Source organism: Schistocerca cancellata, chromosome 4, assembly GCF_023864275.1.
Source record: "Schistocerca cancellata isolate TAMUIC-IGC-003103 chromosome 4, iqSchCanc2.1, whole genome shotgun sequence".
NCBI lineage: Eukaryota > Metazoa > Arthropoda > Insecta > Orthoptera > Acrididae > Schistocerca > Schistocerca cancellata.
Genome location: NC_064629.1, coordinates 379671317 through 379687931, shown reverse-complemented (window position 1 = coordinate 379687931; position 16615 = coordinate 379671317). Strand labels below are relative to the sequence as shown.

The 16615-nt window shown below is 43.9% G+C and overlaps 1 protein-coding gene across 2 annotated transcripts in view; it reads left to right on the top strand.

Moving 5' to 3' along the window:
- Positions 1-16615, top strand: part of LOC126183321 (terminal uridylyltransferase 4-like) — a 209638-nt gene that overhangs the window by 97997 nt on the left and 95026 nt on the right. For both annotated transcript variants that reach the window (XM_049925180.1, XM_049925179.1), the window contains 3 exons: positions 662-935; positions 1664-1780; positions 12337-12514. In XM_049925180.1, coding sequence (XP_049781137.1) covers positions 662-935; positions 1664-1780; positions 12337-12514 — 569 coding nt within the window. The remainder of the gene's footprint in view (positions 1-661; positions 936-1663; positions 1781-12336; positions 12515-16615) is intronic.

Here is a 16615-nt window from a genome sequence, read left to right as displayed (position 1 = left end):
GGAGACCCAGCAAACTCTGAGTGATAAAAGAAAAGACTCCACTAAGATGTGGGAAATGTCACTTTTCTCCTCTCAAAGAGAAGTTGTAGACCTATGCCGCATCCATATTGGTCATCTCAGTCCCACGCCCACCTCATGCATGCTCTTCACCATTGTCATCACCAGTAAATTTAACAAGCTGGTACATGTGCCTGTGAAGACCTCATCTGCCACCACTTTCCTTCTTGCATGGTGAAATGACAATGTTCAGTACTTTGAATCGAACATGACTGTACTTAGCCATTTGGCAGAGTTGCTATATGCTATGGCTTGTCAAGTAATTGATTCCTGACAAAGAAATGTTTTTGTTTACCCAAACTTCAAATTTTGTTTCATCATTGTTCATTATGAATGAAAGAATGAGTGAGTGAGTGAATGAATAGTAAGTTCATTTATTACGTCATTAGAACGACATTTTAACCATAAGAGATTTTCTTGAAATTTGAAGTTTGTATTTGTTTTTGAGCAAAGCATAGACACTATCGTTATAGTGTGAATTGTACAGTTTGCATGCTTTGATTAGTGATATTCATACATAGATTAGTGCTAACTGAATTTCCATTTCTACAAACAGTTCAGCATTACCTGTAATTTATGGTTATGTAAACTTGTTATTTCTTAGGAACGATAAGGATTCAGCAGTAAAGAGCAATGTTGCCACACCCAGTAATGATAGTACTGAACGACGTAAGGCAAAAAACAAGAAAAAATCAAAGAGCAAGAAAGCCAAAGTTAAGAAACCATCGATTGCACTTCAGTTTCCTCCCAGGCCTGCCACAGAAGTAGGTGGCAATGAAGCAGCTCCTAGTGTGTCTCACAATGACAGTAAAGCTCCACAGAAAGAGGACACTGATTTTGATGTGTATGCAGGAAGGGGAATTACGAAGTTGACACAGGTATGTCTCTTATAAGTTTTAGGATATGTTTACTATTTGTTTTTATAGTTTCATTACCAAAATTTGTTATATACAGCAGTCTGCATCTTTGTGCCTGTTTTATCAATTGCAATTTTATGTATTTGATCTACAGTTGACATAAGAGTTTAGCAAAGCCATTTATGTTTACCTCATTATAAATGTCATTTCATGATTAAAACTAAATTACATTGCTTCTTAGTTCATTGTTGTACCTGTGTATATTATAGTGGACTAATAGCCATTTCTATTGCATTCATTTGTAGACTGCAGTTTAATTCTGCATATTAGAAGAGAATTATCAGTTGCATAACAATTTTGTCGTGATGAATTAAAATCTGTAGCAATATTCATGTATTTTGTTGTTTGTTGTGATGTATAACTCATTTCTCATTGTGAAATTTGCTTTTCAGTTGTAATTACCAATCAGTGGCTAGATGTTAAACCTCTCCCTCTCCCTCTCCCTCTCCCTCTCCCTCTCCCTCTCCCTCTCCCTCTCCCTCTCCCTCTCCCTCTCCCTCTCCCTCTCCCTCTCCCTCTCCCTCTCCCTCTCCCTCTCCCTCTCCCTCTCCCTCTCCCTCTCCCTCTCCCTCTCCCTCTCCCTCTCCCTCTCCCTCTCCCTCTCCAACATATACCTGTTCCCTGTTCCTCCCCCCTCGTTGCAGTATGAGGAAGCAGTGCATTATCTTCTTTGTTTCTGTTTCTTACAGGGAAATTCTAGATTTCCCCGAGCCCATTTTAAATGTGGTTACTGTGAATATTTCTGTGATGATTTGGCTGCTGTTGATCGACACCTTTGTGAGGAACGTCATAAAAAGCGTGAAGAGGTATAACACTAATTTTAATAGAAATTTACAACTGATTTCTTGGAAGTTTTTTAAATACTTGCACCACTGTTATTTGTAAATATGTTATATTATTTCATTTTTGCTTAATGATAGATTGAACAGGACAAAACTGTGGTTAATATTGTAAGAAAATGAATCCCATGATGTCTGATATGGGCTGTAAAAAGCTTATATAACAACACTAACTTTGTAATAAAAACAAGAAACAGAATAAGTAAGAATGGCATTATAACTAACCAAGGAGTTAAACAAGTTTGCAGTCTTTCGCCAGCTTTATTCAATTTTATACATGAATGAGATGATTAAAAAGTGGGACGAGGAAACGGAAAACATGAAAGGAATAAAGTTAGATAAGGACCATTCTATAAAGACATTATTGTATGCTGACGGCCGCACTATAATAACCACTTCAGAAGAAGAAATAGAAAGAAATGTTTTTAAATCACACCAAGTTGTTCAAAATTACAGTAGCAAAATATATATAGAAAAGACAAAAGTGAGGAAAGCAGCTGTAATTGAAAACAAAACAAGCACATAATTGATTATAACTACATGTGATATGACTTCTTTTGATCATGACAAAAATGTAAAGAATAAAACAACAATATTTCAGGGTGTCTGCGGAACAATAAGAACACAACTAATCAGATGACTGGAATTCCATAAACTGCTAGTTGTTTCAGTGCTGCTTTACAAATATGAGGCTTAGATTACTAACAAGGGAGACATCAGTTGAATGAAATACCTCAGATCAATTGAAGGATGTAAACTAGAAGATAGGTTAAGAAATGAAGATATTAGAAACGAGCTGAAAATATTTTACGGTAACAGAAAAATTCATGTAAAACAATACCCTAAAACAGTTTTGCAATATATGCCCAAAGGTGTAAGGGGTACAGGTCTGCTCAGGAAATGATAGAGCTAAGAAGCTGAAGCCAGAAAAAGTTCCTGGAATCTAATCCATGGGTGTAGATGGTGAAGGTGGGGTGATCTGTTATCAGCTCAGTGAAATACATTATTCCAAAAGTTAAAATTATTTATGTCAATATACACTCCTGGAAATTGAAATAAGAACACCGTGAATTCATTGTCCCAGGAAGGGGAAACTTTATTGACACATTCCTGGGGTCACATATATCACATGATCACACTGACAGAACCACAGGCACATAGACACAGGCAACAGAGCATGCACAATGTCGGCACTAGTACAGTGTATATCCACCTTTCGCAGCAATGCAGGCTGCTATTCTTCCATGGAGACGATCATAGAGATGCTGGATGTAGTCCTGTGGAACGGCTTGCCATGCCATTTCCACCTGGCGCCTCAGTTGGACCAGCGTTCGTGCTGGACGTGCAGACCGCGTGAGACGACGCTTCATCCAGTCCCAAACATGCTCAATGGGGGACAGATCCGGAGATCTTGCTGGCCAGGGTAGTTGACTTACACCTTCTAGAGCACGTTGGGTGGCACGGGATACATGCGGACGTGCATTGTCCTGTTGGAACAGCAAGTTCCCTTGCCGGTCTAGGAATGGTAGAACGATGGGTTCGATGACGGTTTGGATGTACCGTGCACTATTCAGTGTCCCCTCGACGATCACCAGTGGTGTACGGCCAGTGTAGGAGATCGCTCCCCACACCATGATGCCGGGTGTTGGCCCTGTGTGCCTCGGTCGTATGCAGTCCAGATTGTGGCGCTCACCTGCACGGCGCCAAACACACATACGACCATCATTGGCACCAAGGCAGAAGCGACTCTCATTGCTGAAGATGACACGTCTCCATTCGTCCCTCCATTCACGCCTGTCGCGACACCACTGGAGGCGGGCTGCACGATGTTGGGGCGCGAGCGGAAGACGGCCTAACGGTGTGCGGGACCGTAGCCCAGCTTCATGGAGACGGTTGCGAATGGTCCTCGCCGATACCCCAGGAGCAACAGTGTCCCTAATTTGCTGGGAAGTGGCGGTGCGGTCCCCTACGGCACTGCGTAGGATCCTACGGTCTTGGCGTGCATCCGTGCGTCGCTGCGGTCCGGTCCCAGGTCGACGGGCACGTGCACCTTCCGCCGACCACTGGCGACAACATCGATGTACTGTGGAGACCTCACGCCCCACGTGTTGAGCAATTCGGCGGTACGTCCACCCGGCCTCCCGCATGCCCACTATATGCCCTCGCTCAAAGTCCGTCAACTGCACATACGGTTCACGTCCACGCTGTCGCGGCATGCTACCAGTGTTAAAGACTGCGATGGAGCTTCGTATGCCACGGCAAACTGGCTGACACTGACGGCGGCGGTGCACAAATGCTGCGCAGCTAGCGCCATTCGACGGCCAACACCGCGGTTCCTGGTGTGTCCGCTGTGCCGTGCGTGTGATCATTGCTTGTACAGCCCTCTCCCAGTGTCCGGAGCAAGTATGGTGGGTCTGACACACCGGTGTCAATGTGTTCTTTTTTCCATTTCCAGGAGTGTAGTTTCTCATAGTTAGGTGCCCACTTTAAACTACAGGCCCTCTTATAACTGGCTGGTAAACAGTTCTAGGTTGAAAGAAGGCAAGGGGACTAGGTCTAGTAAAACACTGTGGTATCATAACCAACCCTGGAGTTGAAGTCTGCTTCAGTTTTATATTATTGGGATAATCTAGAATTTTTGGATGTATTAAGCAGTTGTGAGGAGCCTTACCATCAGGCTGCTATTCTTTTAAATTTTTTGAAAGTGTTAAGATTGTGCAATTTTTATCTGCTTATCATATCTGAATTTGAAGTGTACTGCTGCCTACAAAGTTCATTCCAGGTTTTCCTTCTATATGTTTATATAAGCTCTTGATACTGTATTCAGTCACCAACAACTCTGTAGTTACATAATAAATGTAAATTTAGTGATAAATGCATATTGCAGACATTTTAAACAATACCTCTAGAGAAGATGAGAGCTTTAAGATGTGAAGTGGAGGTGACGGAATAGTGAAATCACGCCAGAGAAAGATTGTGATGAGACTTAAGATATTTGAAGTAAATGTAACAGCAGAAAATTGATTTGGGTTCATGGCAGCAGTTTGTGGTGTGTACTAATTAACATGGAAATGGTGGTTACTGGTAGAAATTGAATCAAGAAAGCATGATCCCGCATACTAGATTGACCTGACCTAGATAATCTAGTTAATTACTGCAAGTGATAGCTAGAACTTTTTTGAACACACAAAGAGTGGATCTAAACAGAGGTGAGAAAAATCATGGGATAGCGATATACACATATACAGATGTTGGTAGTATCGTGTACACAAGGTATAAAAGTGCAGTGCATTGTCTGAGCTGTCATTTGTACTCAGGCAATTCACATGAAAAAGTTTACGACGCGATGGTGACCACATGAATGTGTAATGGTATTGGAGCTGGACGCATAGGACATTCCATTTCAGAAAGCAGTAGGTAATTTAATATTCAGAGATCTGCTGTGTCAAGAATACCAAATTTCAGGAATTACCTTTCACCATAGAAAACACAGTGGCTGTTGACCTTCAGTTAATGACCAAAGGCAGCGGTGTTTGCATAGAGTTATCAGTGCTAACAGACAAGCAACACTACATTAAATAACTAGAAAAATCAATGTGAGACATATGACAAATATATCCATTAGGACAGTGCCATGAAATTTGGTGTTAACGGGCTATGGCAGCAGACAAGCAATGCAAGTGCCTTTGCTAACAGCACATCATCACCTGCAGTGCCTCTCCTAGGTTTGTGGCTATGTTGGCTGGACTCTAGATGACTGGAAAGCTGTGGCTTGGTCAGATGAGTGTGGATTTCAGTTGGTAAGAGCTGTTGGTAGAGTTAGTGTGGCGCAGACCCCATGTAGACATGGACCTAAGTTTTGTCAACAAGGCACTTGCAATTATGAATGGCTATGGAGGCAGCATGGCTCAATGTTTCTGTGGGGAACTTCCAATGACTTGTTGAGTCCATGCCACGTCAAGTTGCTCAACTATGCTGGGCAAAAGGAGGACCAATACAATATTAGGAGGTATCCCATGACTTTCGTCACCTCAGTGTAAGCAAACAGTTTTTGTATCTCCACTGAAGGTTACTGTTGTGACTCACCGATTATTCAAAGTGCCGCTGCGCAATTACGCACGTCCTCTACGTGCGGCGCTGTCTGCCAGCCACGCAGCAGCTGCGCCACCTAAGCGGCCAGCCGAGCAGCGGCCGCTAGACTGAGACTCAGTGTTTAATCGAATGCCGACTTGTACACAGGTCAACTTACTCAGTGACTTATATGTGTTGTTGTCCGAAATATGTGTTAAATTTGAAGATATAAAAATTGGCGACGAGGTAGTGGACTTTTCCTTTTCACCGTTGACTCGCAGGGTTCCATGGCTACTGTCGAGCAGCTCTTGCAAAATCTCCTTGAACAGCAAACGCTTCTAACGACGGCGATTCGCGATCAGCAAACGCTTCTAACAGCGGCGATTCACGATTTCGTCGCGGCATCAAATGCGGGGCGATTCTCGTCGTTGGCTGTACCTCCTTTTCCACCTTACGACGAGACGGCGGAAGACTGGTCTGATTATGAAAAACGTCTTCGACAGCACTTCTTGGCATTTCATGTCACGGACGAACAACCATGTAAGTCTCTGTTCCTTTCCTGGATTTCACCTCAAATGTATCGGTTGTTGTCGCAATTGGCTCCTTTGAAGGATCCTGCGTCTGTGTCCTTTGCTGAAATGTGCTCCCTTCTGTCTGTCTATTTTCAAAAGCAAACGCATGTGGTAGCCTCTCGTGTTGCCTTTTATCGTTGTCAAAAACAACCAAATCAGTCCTATCGCGCTGGGGCTGCTGAACTTCACGGCCTCAGTCGAAAGTGTCAATTTGTTACTGACGTTCACAAAGAATCCTATGCCGATTCCATGGTATGGGATGCTATTATCCGGTCGGCGCCCGACAAAGAAGTTCGACAATGTGCCCTTCAGTTGGCGAATCCGACTCTAGATGAAGTTCTCTCCATTGCGCAGTCTTTCGAAATTTCTCGCGCCGTTGGGGCGCAAATAGAAGCGTGGGGTGACGTCGGGGAAATACAACCTCTGTGCGCTGTTGACGACGCGTGCGGCGCGTCCCCGCCAGCCGACGTGGCCGCAGTGCGCTCCCACGCGCAGCCTCGGCCTAGCCGTAAACAACCCACTAAGAAACTGCAGCAAAATCCCCGGCAACTTCCTTCATGTCCGCGGTGTTTTACGAAACATTCACGCTAGGATTGTCCCCAACGTTGGGCTGTGTGTCACACTTGCAAAAAGAAAGGTCATGTGTCTTCCGTTTGTAAATCCGACCGCATACATGATGTTCATGAACATGATGCTGATTCTGATTCTGTGTTGTCTGTCAATTGCACTTCTTCCCTTTCAGGGAAGTTATTCCTCACTGTCCAAATCCTTGGTCGAGATGTTCGCAAGCAAGTGGATACCGGTTCTGCTGCCACTATAATTAATTCTCAGACGTATCTTCAGCTGGGTTCTCCACTCCTGTCCCCTGTCACTCGGCAATTACGGACGTACAATAAACAGAAGATTTCTCTCTTGGGACAGTTTAATGCTGAAGTTTCTTACAAATCTGTCGTTCGCACTGTTCCCATATTTGTGGTCGACCAGAGCACCGCAGAAAATCTTTTTGGTTTCGATGCCTTTCGCGTTTTTGGGTTCTCCATAGATGACTCTGTCAATATTGTCTCTGACGCTATTCCTTATGCTCAATTGGATTCCTTGTCGACGACATTTTCGTCCCTTTTTTCTCCTGGGTTAGGCCGTGCAAACGACTTTGAAGCTCATATCACGCTCAAACCCGCTGCTCGGCCTAAGTTTTTTCGGGCCCGGCCCATTCCTGTGGCCCTTCGTGATCGGGTAAAACGGGAGTTGGATCGTCTCACTGCTTCAGGGGTCTTGCTTCCTGTCACTTCCAGTGAGTGGTCCTCTCCTGTCGTTTTAGTTGCTAAGCCCAATGGTGATATTCGTCTCTGTGGCGATTTCAAAGCCACTGTAAATGCTCAATGCCTCATCGACACTTACCCTATGCCCCGCCCTGAAGAACTGTTCACTAAACTCGCTGGAGGACAGTATTTTTCTAAAATTGACCTGTCGGAAGCTTATCATCAACTTCCTCTCGACGCTGCTTCCCGGCAGTTTCTGGTCCTTAACACGCCTTTCGGCCTCTATCAATACCAACGCTTGCCATTCGGGGTTGCTAGCGCCCCTGCTCTCTTTCAGCGATTCTTGGAACAATTATTGCTCCCTGTCCTGGGGTGTATCAATTACATGGACGACATTGTTGTCACTGGCTCCACCACTGAAGAACATCTTCAAAATCTCCGCGCACTTTTTAATGTCTTACAGACTGCCGGTCTTAAGTGTAATCTTCAGAAATCACAATTTTTTCAGGCATCTATCGCGTACTTGGGGTTTCAACTCTCTCGGGATGGTATTCGTCCGCTTCAACACACTGTTGCTGCGATCGATGCCCTTCCTCGCCCTACATCTGTTAAGGAACTGCAGACTTTCTTGGGGAAAATAGCATGTTTTTACCGTCTGCGGCATCGGTGGCTCAGCCGTTGCATCGCCTGTTGCATAAAAACGTGCCTTTTCACTGGTCCGCGTCATGTGACGCGGCTTTCCGGAAATTAAAGGCTATGCTGAAACAGGCCCCGTGCCTGGCTACTTATCGACCTGGCCAACATCTTGTTCTTGCCACAGACGCCTCTCAATACGGGGTCGGTGCAGTCCTTGCGCACCGTTTTTCTGACGGTTCGGAACAACCCATCGCTTATGCCTCCAAAATGCTCACGGATGCCCAACAAAAGTATTCTCAAATTGAGAAAGAAGCTTTGGCCATCATTTATGCTCTTCATAAGTTTGGTGTTTTGCTCTATGGCTCAAAATTTCATCTTGTTACGGATCACAAACTGCTTGTTTCCTTGTTTCATCCAACAACATCACTTCCCGACAAGGCTGCACACCGCCTCCAGCGTTGGGCTCTTTACTTGTCCCGTTTCAATTAAGAGATTCACTTCCGGCCAACGGCTCAACATGCGAATGCTGATGCTTTGTCTCGCCTTCCCATGGGTCCTGATCAGGCATTCGATAGGGACGAACTGTTGTGTTTCCACCTGGATGTTGCCGAGCAGCGGGTTGTGGACGGGTTCCCCATCACTGGGGACAGGCTGGCGGCTGCTACGGGTTCTGACCCTACCCTCTCGCGGGTTTTACGCGGTATTCAGAAGGGTTGGCCAGATCGCCAGTCCGCTAAGACTTCTGATCCGTTGCGGAACTACTACACTTTGCGCTACCGCCTCACGGCTAGGGATGGTGTTATCCTCCTCTCCACTGACAATGCTTCGCCGCGTGTTGTGGTACCTGCGTCTTTGCATGCTTCGGTCTTGCGCCTCCTTCACCAGGGGCACTGGGGTGTGTCTCGCACAAAATCTCTGGCACGCCGTCATGTGTACTGGCCTGGCATGGACTCTGACATCGCACACATGGTCGCTGCCTGCGGCCCTTGTGCGTCACAGGCCGCTGCCCCGAAGTCATCTTTGTCACCGTGGCCTTCGCCTGAGAAGCCCTGGGAGCGCATTCATGCTGACTTTGCGGGACCCTTTATAGGTACTTATTGGCTCCTCGTAATTGACACCTATTCTAACTTTCCTTTCATTGTCCGTTGCACGTCGCCTACCACCGCGGCGACCACCAGTGCTCTGGCCCGCATTTTTTCTTTGGAAGGCCTCCCCTCTACTCTTGTTACTGATAATGGTCCGCAATTTGCCTCTTCCAACTTTGTGGATTTTTGTGCTCGTCACGGCGTTACGCATGTCACGGCCCCGCCGTTCCATCCACAATCCAACGGTGTGGCTGAACGACTGGTCCGCACATTTAAGGCTCAGATGTGGAAACTTCTGACTTCTTCTGCTGCTGATGACGCGCTTCTCCAGTTCCTGGCGTCTTACCGTTTCACCCCCATGGGCGATCACAGCCCGGCTGAGCTCTTACATGGCCGACAGCCCCGCACGCTACTTCATCTTCTGCGGCCTCCCACCTCACGGCCGCGGGTGCCTTCACTTGGCCGGTTCACCACCGACGACCTCGTCTGGGTGTGGGGATATGGCAGGCGGCCAAAATGGAGCCCGGGCCGCATCTTACGACACCGTGGCAGACGCCTGTATGAAATCCAGACAGACACGGGCGTTGCAGTGCGTCATTCGGACCAGCTTTGGCCTCGGGTGCCAGCAACGCCTGTTCCGAATGCCGCCACACCACCTTTGGCTCTACCTGATGCTCGGGATCTTGGCATCTCTCAATACTCACAACGCAGCCCTCTCACCGTCATCGCGATGCCAGCACCAGAACGGACGCCACCAGGAGACGTGCCCATGCAGGAACCGGAGGACCGTCCTCTGTCAGAGTACATCTACTCGCCTCCTCCTCCAACAGACGCTGACACATCGCCCATGTCTCCTGTCATATCAACTGGACTTGCCGCAACGGGCAGATTGGTGCAGGGGGCCCCAGCAGATTCAACCCCTACGTCTCCTGTCATCTCAACCCGTTATCATCGGGGACACTTCCGTCCGTACGGGAAGCCTCCTCCTCGAGACTTTACGGCGAGTCAAACAACGCCTATGGACGTTTGCCATCTCCAGGACACCTCCATCAAGACCAGTGCAACAATTTCAAAGGGGGGAAAAGTGTTGTGACTCGCCGATTATTCAAAGTGCCGCCGCGCAATTACGCACGTCCTCTATGTGTGGCGCTGTCTGCCGGCCACGCAGCAGCTGCGCCACCTAAGCGGCCAGCCGAGCAGCGGCCGCTAGGCTGAGACTCAGTGTTTAATCGAATGCCGACTTGTACACAGGTCAACTTACTCAGTGACTTATATGTGTTGTTGTCCGAAATATGTGTTAAATTTGAAGATATAAAAGTTACTTTCTTCTCTAATATAAAACACTTGCACCCATCTGTTAAAGTAAAATCTTCTGCTGAGTAACATTTGATACTGTGATCCCCCTGCCTGCAGAGCCAGTGGGTCTACATGTTTTGTATTTATATATGCCACCCCCACACTTATTTACGATTATCATCAGAAAAATCCTGCACTCGTTGGTGAAGAGAACCCTATACCATTGATTCACGTTCCGTACCAATTGTTACCTTGCCAGCCATAGTGTATTTACAGCGCTGTGTGATTTTTACTGTTGTTTTGTAGTGGAAACTTAAGAGCCCGCACTGATCTTATGAAGATGGTCATGTACTGTATAGGTTGATACAGCTCTCCCATTTACAACAGAAAGACAACACACAGCACTGTTTCATGCCCCTTGGAGTGTCCAAGATCCGTAATTTGTAGGTAATGATCATTAGCTGGTCTTGTTTGATCATTGACGACCACTACAAGGCAAATCTTCAGTGTTGGGTGTCTGACAGTAGTTATAGAATGTTCTCGTCATATAGTGACAATGTGTACATGGGCAAAGCTTGAAATGACGTCTAAAGACATGTTGATTGACTGGACAGCATCTACAAGCTGCATGGTTCTGTTCACGATTGGAGAGAGAGTGCACTCTCATGAATTAAACTCTGAATGCAGGTTTAGCTTTACCCTCATAATTTGTAATTGTATGACACATTGCATGACTCTACATTCTTCATTGCTAGTAATGTAGAATGTAACAGCATTGAGTATGAAATTAGATGTTTCAAATGTCATTTATGGAATCTTCTATCCAGAACAAAGTCTGTTGTGAAGCTTGAAATAGTTCTGTCAACTTTAAAAATTCGACTGAGATAGTGTAAATGAAGAAATGATGTATCTGTAACTTGTCAAGATCAGAATTTGTCCCTAAACCATTATAAGGTGCATTAATGGGTTACAGTTTTATTTATATAATTTGCAGTTGGAAAGCCATCTTCCCATTAAGAGCTAGATTGAGCTAGTTACATATTACTTTATGCTTCTGCAAAATGTTAAGTAATTTTCATAATTTTTGGAATTTGTTTCATGCTAGAGTAGTTAAGTGTTAAGACTTAATGTTAAGACTTAACTGCATCATAACACTGTTTTCGTAAATTAAGTAGTGGTGCACATAGTTTGATTTAAATGAAAGTAACACTTGGTAATAGAAATTTAGCCCACTTCTTTCAAACATTTTATCGTTTTTTGTCTTTGTGTTTTGTGAATTTTTAATTACCTGATTCATTCAATTTATCATTGATAAAACATTGGGTTTGGTGAGGAAGGGGAATTTAAAAAAAAATCCGTGTGCAGAAATTAAAGTAATATAATGTGGAAAGTACACTGTATAAATCAAGTGACATCTTCTCATGTTAGTGTTAACTGTGTTGGTAAAGACAAGCATGAACCTTAAAGCTGCAAGCATAATCTTTTCTTGGTGGGATGGGGAAGCATTCTGATAATTTTACAGTATGTGTGTGTATCTTATCTTTAAAATTAAATTCAGTAAGAGGTTCTAATGCTGCAGAGTTCCATCTGTTTGTTGGTTTTAGGCAGCCTGTTTTATTGAATGCCTTTTGTTGTTGGCAACACCACCAGAAAATATATTAAGAATAATTGACAGATGCCTAACTGATGCCATTGCGGGATTGGGTTTGACGCTGTCTGACTATAAAATCAGGAACAAGTATAAAGATAACTTGAACAAGAAGATAAGTTCTGATTTTCCAGGTATGTGATGATGCATAAAATATAAGTTGTAAAGAATGTCTGGGTTGCATGAAATACATTTTTCTGTATGGTTGAAAAATATGTTACCCTGTCATCAAATTAGACAGTAACAGAAAATTTGAGAATAATGTATTGGAAAAGACTCCCTCGAGTATGTGAGATACTTTGATACACAGTAGACTTTATGCTACAGGGGAGTTCTGGTGTGATTTTAGACTTTGATTTCTCTGCTGCTTGGAAATATATTCTAATTGTGCAGCTCAGTTGTTCAGTTAAAAAACAGTGTGTAGGTTCTGTGACAATTCTTCAAGATAATCCTGTGCCATTGAATAGTTTTATAGATTTGGTCTGGCTGGTGCCATTGTGGTGGTATTTCATCTCTCATTTGCTCTGACTTCCCATTGCATGAATGTATAGTGACCGTTGAAGGGTCGATAATTTGCAAGCAGTAGCCTATGGTTCCTTTCAGGATTCCTATAACAGAACTCTGACGAGATCACCTGCTAGCACTTCTGCAAACTGAGGTTATGAAGCATGCTCAACTAAGGTGGAAGTTAGTGTCTCCCATACAGATCATCCTGGCTCCAAGCAGAATACATACCCAAAAGCAAGGACGTTATCTATCATTGCACTTTAGTTAGCATCGAATAACTGTCGAGGAGAATATAAAGGTCACTAGTGACCAGCTTGGTTATTTTTGTGGAATACTGCATATAAACAAGTCATGTGTCGCTTTGATGACTGTTTGTTTCAAATGCAATTAAAAACATTGTAACCATACCTGTTAGCAGTAATTAATCTCTAATCATAAATGCAAAAGTTGAGTGCCATAGATTTTACTTGTTCTTGTAGACTGCTCTTTTGCACCAGGGACCTCACAGTATTAGAATGATTGTAAAAATTATCTTCTGCATTCATCCTGCAGTGTGGGTGCAGGTTACACCCACTGCCAGCAGGTGTATGTTCTCCCTTACAAACCTGGGTAAACCTGGTATTTGGTGATTGGTGGAAAATGTCACTGCCAGGGTTACATTTACAAGATATATGTACAGTAGATGAGAGAATAAAAGTATCATTGCAGGCAGCTGAAAGCAGGTATTAATTAGATACGAGGGTGTGCTGAAAAGTAATGCCTCCAAATTTTTATGTGAAAACTCTTAAAGCTTTTTAAATAAAACAAGCTTTATTAACATTTTACAGAATAGTTCGTAGTGTGCATTCTACCATTTTAATGGCATTTGTTTCACAAGGTGTTGAGTGAAATATGCCTTGCAGTATAATCTCATAACTGGCCACCTTTAGGAAGAAGAAACCTGATGAAAAATTTTCGAATAATATTTTTTTTATATTTACCTTGTTGTGCACACTTTTCTGAAATGTTGTTGTGTCATAACAAGAATAAAGTCAAACTCCAATAGCAGATTTGTCAATGAAGTACAATACTTAGCACCGAAAGCATGTTCGTTACAAATACCACAATATGGTCAGAATAGAACTAAACTTCTAGATAGAGAGCTCTGCTATTTATGCAAATATCGAATATTCCAGAATACACTAATATTACAAACATAAAAAATTTTGAGGACCTTCCGGGAATGACAAATATTCAATAAAAGGTAATTGCTGGTGGTTGGGTTTGAACTCTCAATCTGCAGCACACCAGCCAGCGTCACAAACCACAATGCTACACTACACATATCATAGGTTGTTGCATTGCTCCCTCTTCTTGATTAGTGACGTGCTGTTTATCCAGAAGTTCTAACTAGAACCAGCTACAGTGCCCTGGATCTAGATCTTGTTGGTGGTTCTCTGAATGGCAGTGCCAGCAGAGCCTTTTGTTTTGGGTGCATTGTTGCATCCTCTTCACTATGATGATAATTGAAGGTGCCACCTCCCATCAGAGCTTTGCGTGTATTATGTTCTAGCTTTTATGAAATGTACGTAAATGTAAGATAATGCAGAGAAACAGGATCCAATCACAAGATTGGAGGTGAACATGTGGAGCATGCCACATTACATCAGTATTCAAGTTGATACGCAGATATTAAATGAATGAGATGAACACACAAAATGGGATATTAGGGAAGGCAAATGCAAGACTTAGATTTTTTGTAAAGTATCTGGGAAGAGCAGTGCATCTGTGAAGGAAATTGCATACAACATGGTAGTGCACCAGTACGATAGTAACAGGTTGATATAACCCTTAATCAAAGTGTAGTAGAGATGCTTGTGGAACTTAAAGAGGTCTTCTTGAGAGAAATATGACTTAGTTCAATGAAACTCATTTGAGTGAATTTAAAGAAACTGTATTTGAGGAAGACAGTTACTATTCTATCTGCTATTGTATATCACACATAAAGATCTGGAGAATAAGACAAAAGATTGTTGTGTGTAGAGACACACACATAGGTAGTTTTTTTCTCTCACTCAATGCACAAACAGAATGGGATAGAAAATCTATTAATATTGGTATGAATTAATCTGTCAGCCACTCTTCAGTGGATTGTGGACTGTACATACAGTATAACCCCACTTCTACAACTCTGGAATTAGTTTTCTGTCAGTCTGCCCCTTCAGATTCTCTATGTTCAGAATGTTAATTTCCACCTGCTTTTGTGTTATAGTAATTATAAATTTCCTGCCATTTACACACACACACACACACACACACACACACACACACAGAGAGATAAGTGCTGGCAGGTTGATAGACACACAAACACACAAAATTCAAGCTTTCGCAACCAACAGTTGCTTTATCAGGAAAGAGGGAAGGAGAGGGAAAGACAAAAGGATGTGGGTTTTAAGGGAGAGGGTAAGGAGTCATTCCAAGCCTGGGAGCGGAAAGACTTACCTTAGGGGGCAAAAAGGACAGGTATACACTCGCACATACACACGTATCCATCCACACATACACACACACAAGCAGACATTTGTAAAGGCAAAGAGTTTGGGCAGAGATGTCAGTCGAGGCGGAAGTACAGAGGCAAAGATGTTGTTGAGAGACAGGTGAGGTATGAGCGGCGGCAAATTGAAATTAGTGGAGGTTGAGGCCTGGCAGATAACGAGAAGAGAGGATATACTGAAGGGCAAGTTCCCATCTCCGGAGTTCTGACAGGTTGGTGTTAGTGGGAAGTATCCAGATAACCCTGACGGTGTAACACTGTGCCAAGATGTGCTGGCCGTGCACCAAGCATGTTTAGCCACATGGTGATCCTCATTACCAACAAACATTGTCTGCCTGTGTCCATTCATGCGAATGGACAGTTTGTTGCTGGTCATTCCCTCATAGAAAGCTTCACGGTGTAGGCAGGTCAGTTGGTAAATCACGTGGGTGCTTTCACACGTGGCTCTGCCTTTGATCGTGTAAACCTTCCGGGTTGTGTCTATCAACCTGTGTCTATCAACCTGTTATGTCTCTCTTTGCCTTTACAAATGTCTGCTTGTGTCTGTGTATGTGCGGATGGATTGTGTGTGTGTGTGTGTGTGTGTGTGTGTGTGTGTGTGTGTGTGTGTGTGTGTGTGTGCGCGCGCGCGAGAGTGTATACCTGTCCTTTTTCCCCCCTTAAGGTAAGTCTTTCCGCTCCCGGGATTGGAATGACACCTTACCCTCTCCCTTAAAACCCACATCCTTTCGTCTATCCCTCTCCTTCCCTCTTTCCTGATGAAGCAACCATTGGTTGCGAAAGCTTGAATTTTGTGTGTATGTTTGTGTGTCTATCAGCCTGCCAGCACTTTCGTTTGGTAAGTCACATCATCTTTGTATATATAATAGAGGGAAACATTCCACGTGGGAAAAATATATCTAAAAACAAAGATGATGAGACTTACCAAACAAAAGCGCTGGCAGGTCGATAGACACACAAACAAACACAAACATACATACAAACATACATACATATGCGGATGGATGTGTGTGTGTGTGTGCGAGTGTATACCTGTCCTTTTCCCCCCCTAAGGTAAGTCTTTCCACTCCCGGGATTGGAATGACTCCTTACCCTCTCCCTTAAAGCCCACATCCTTTCGTCTTTCCCTCTCCTTCCCTCTTTCCTGACGAAGCAACCGTTTGTTGCGAAAGCTTGAAGTTTGTGTTTGTTTGTG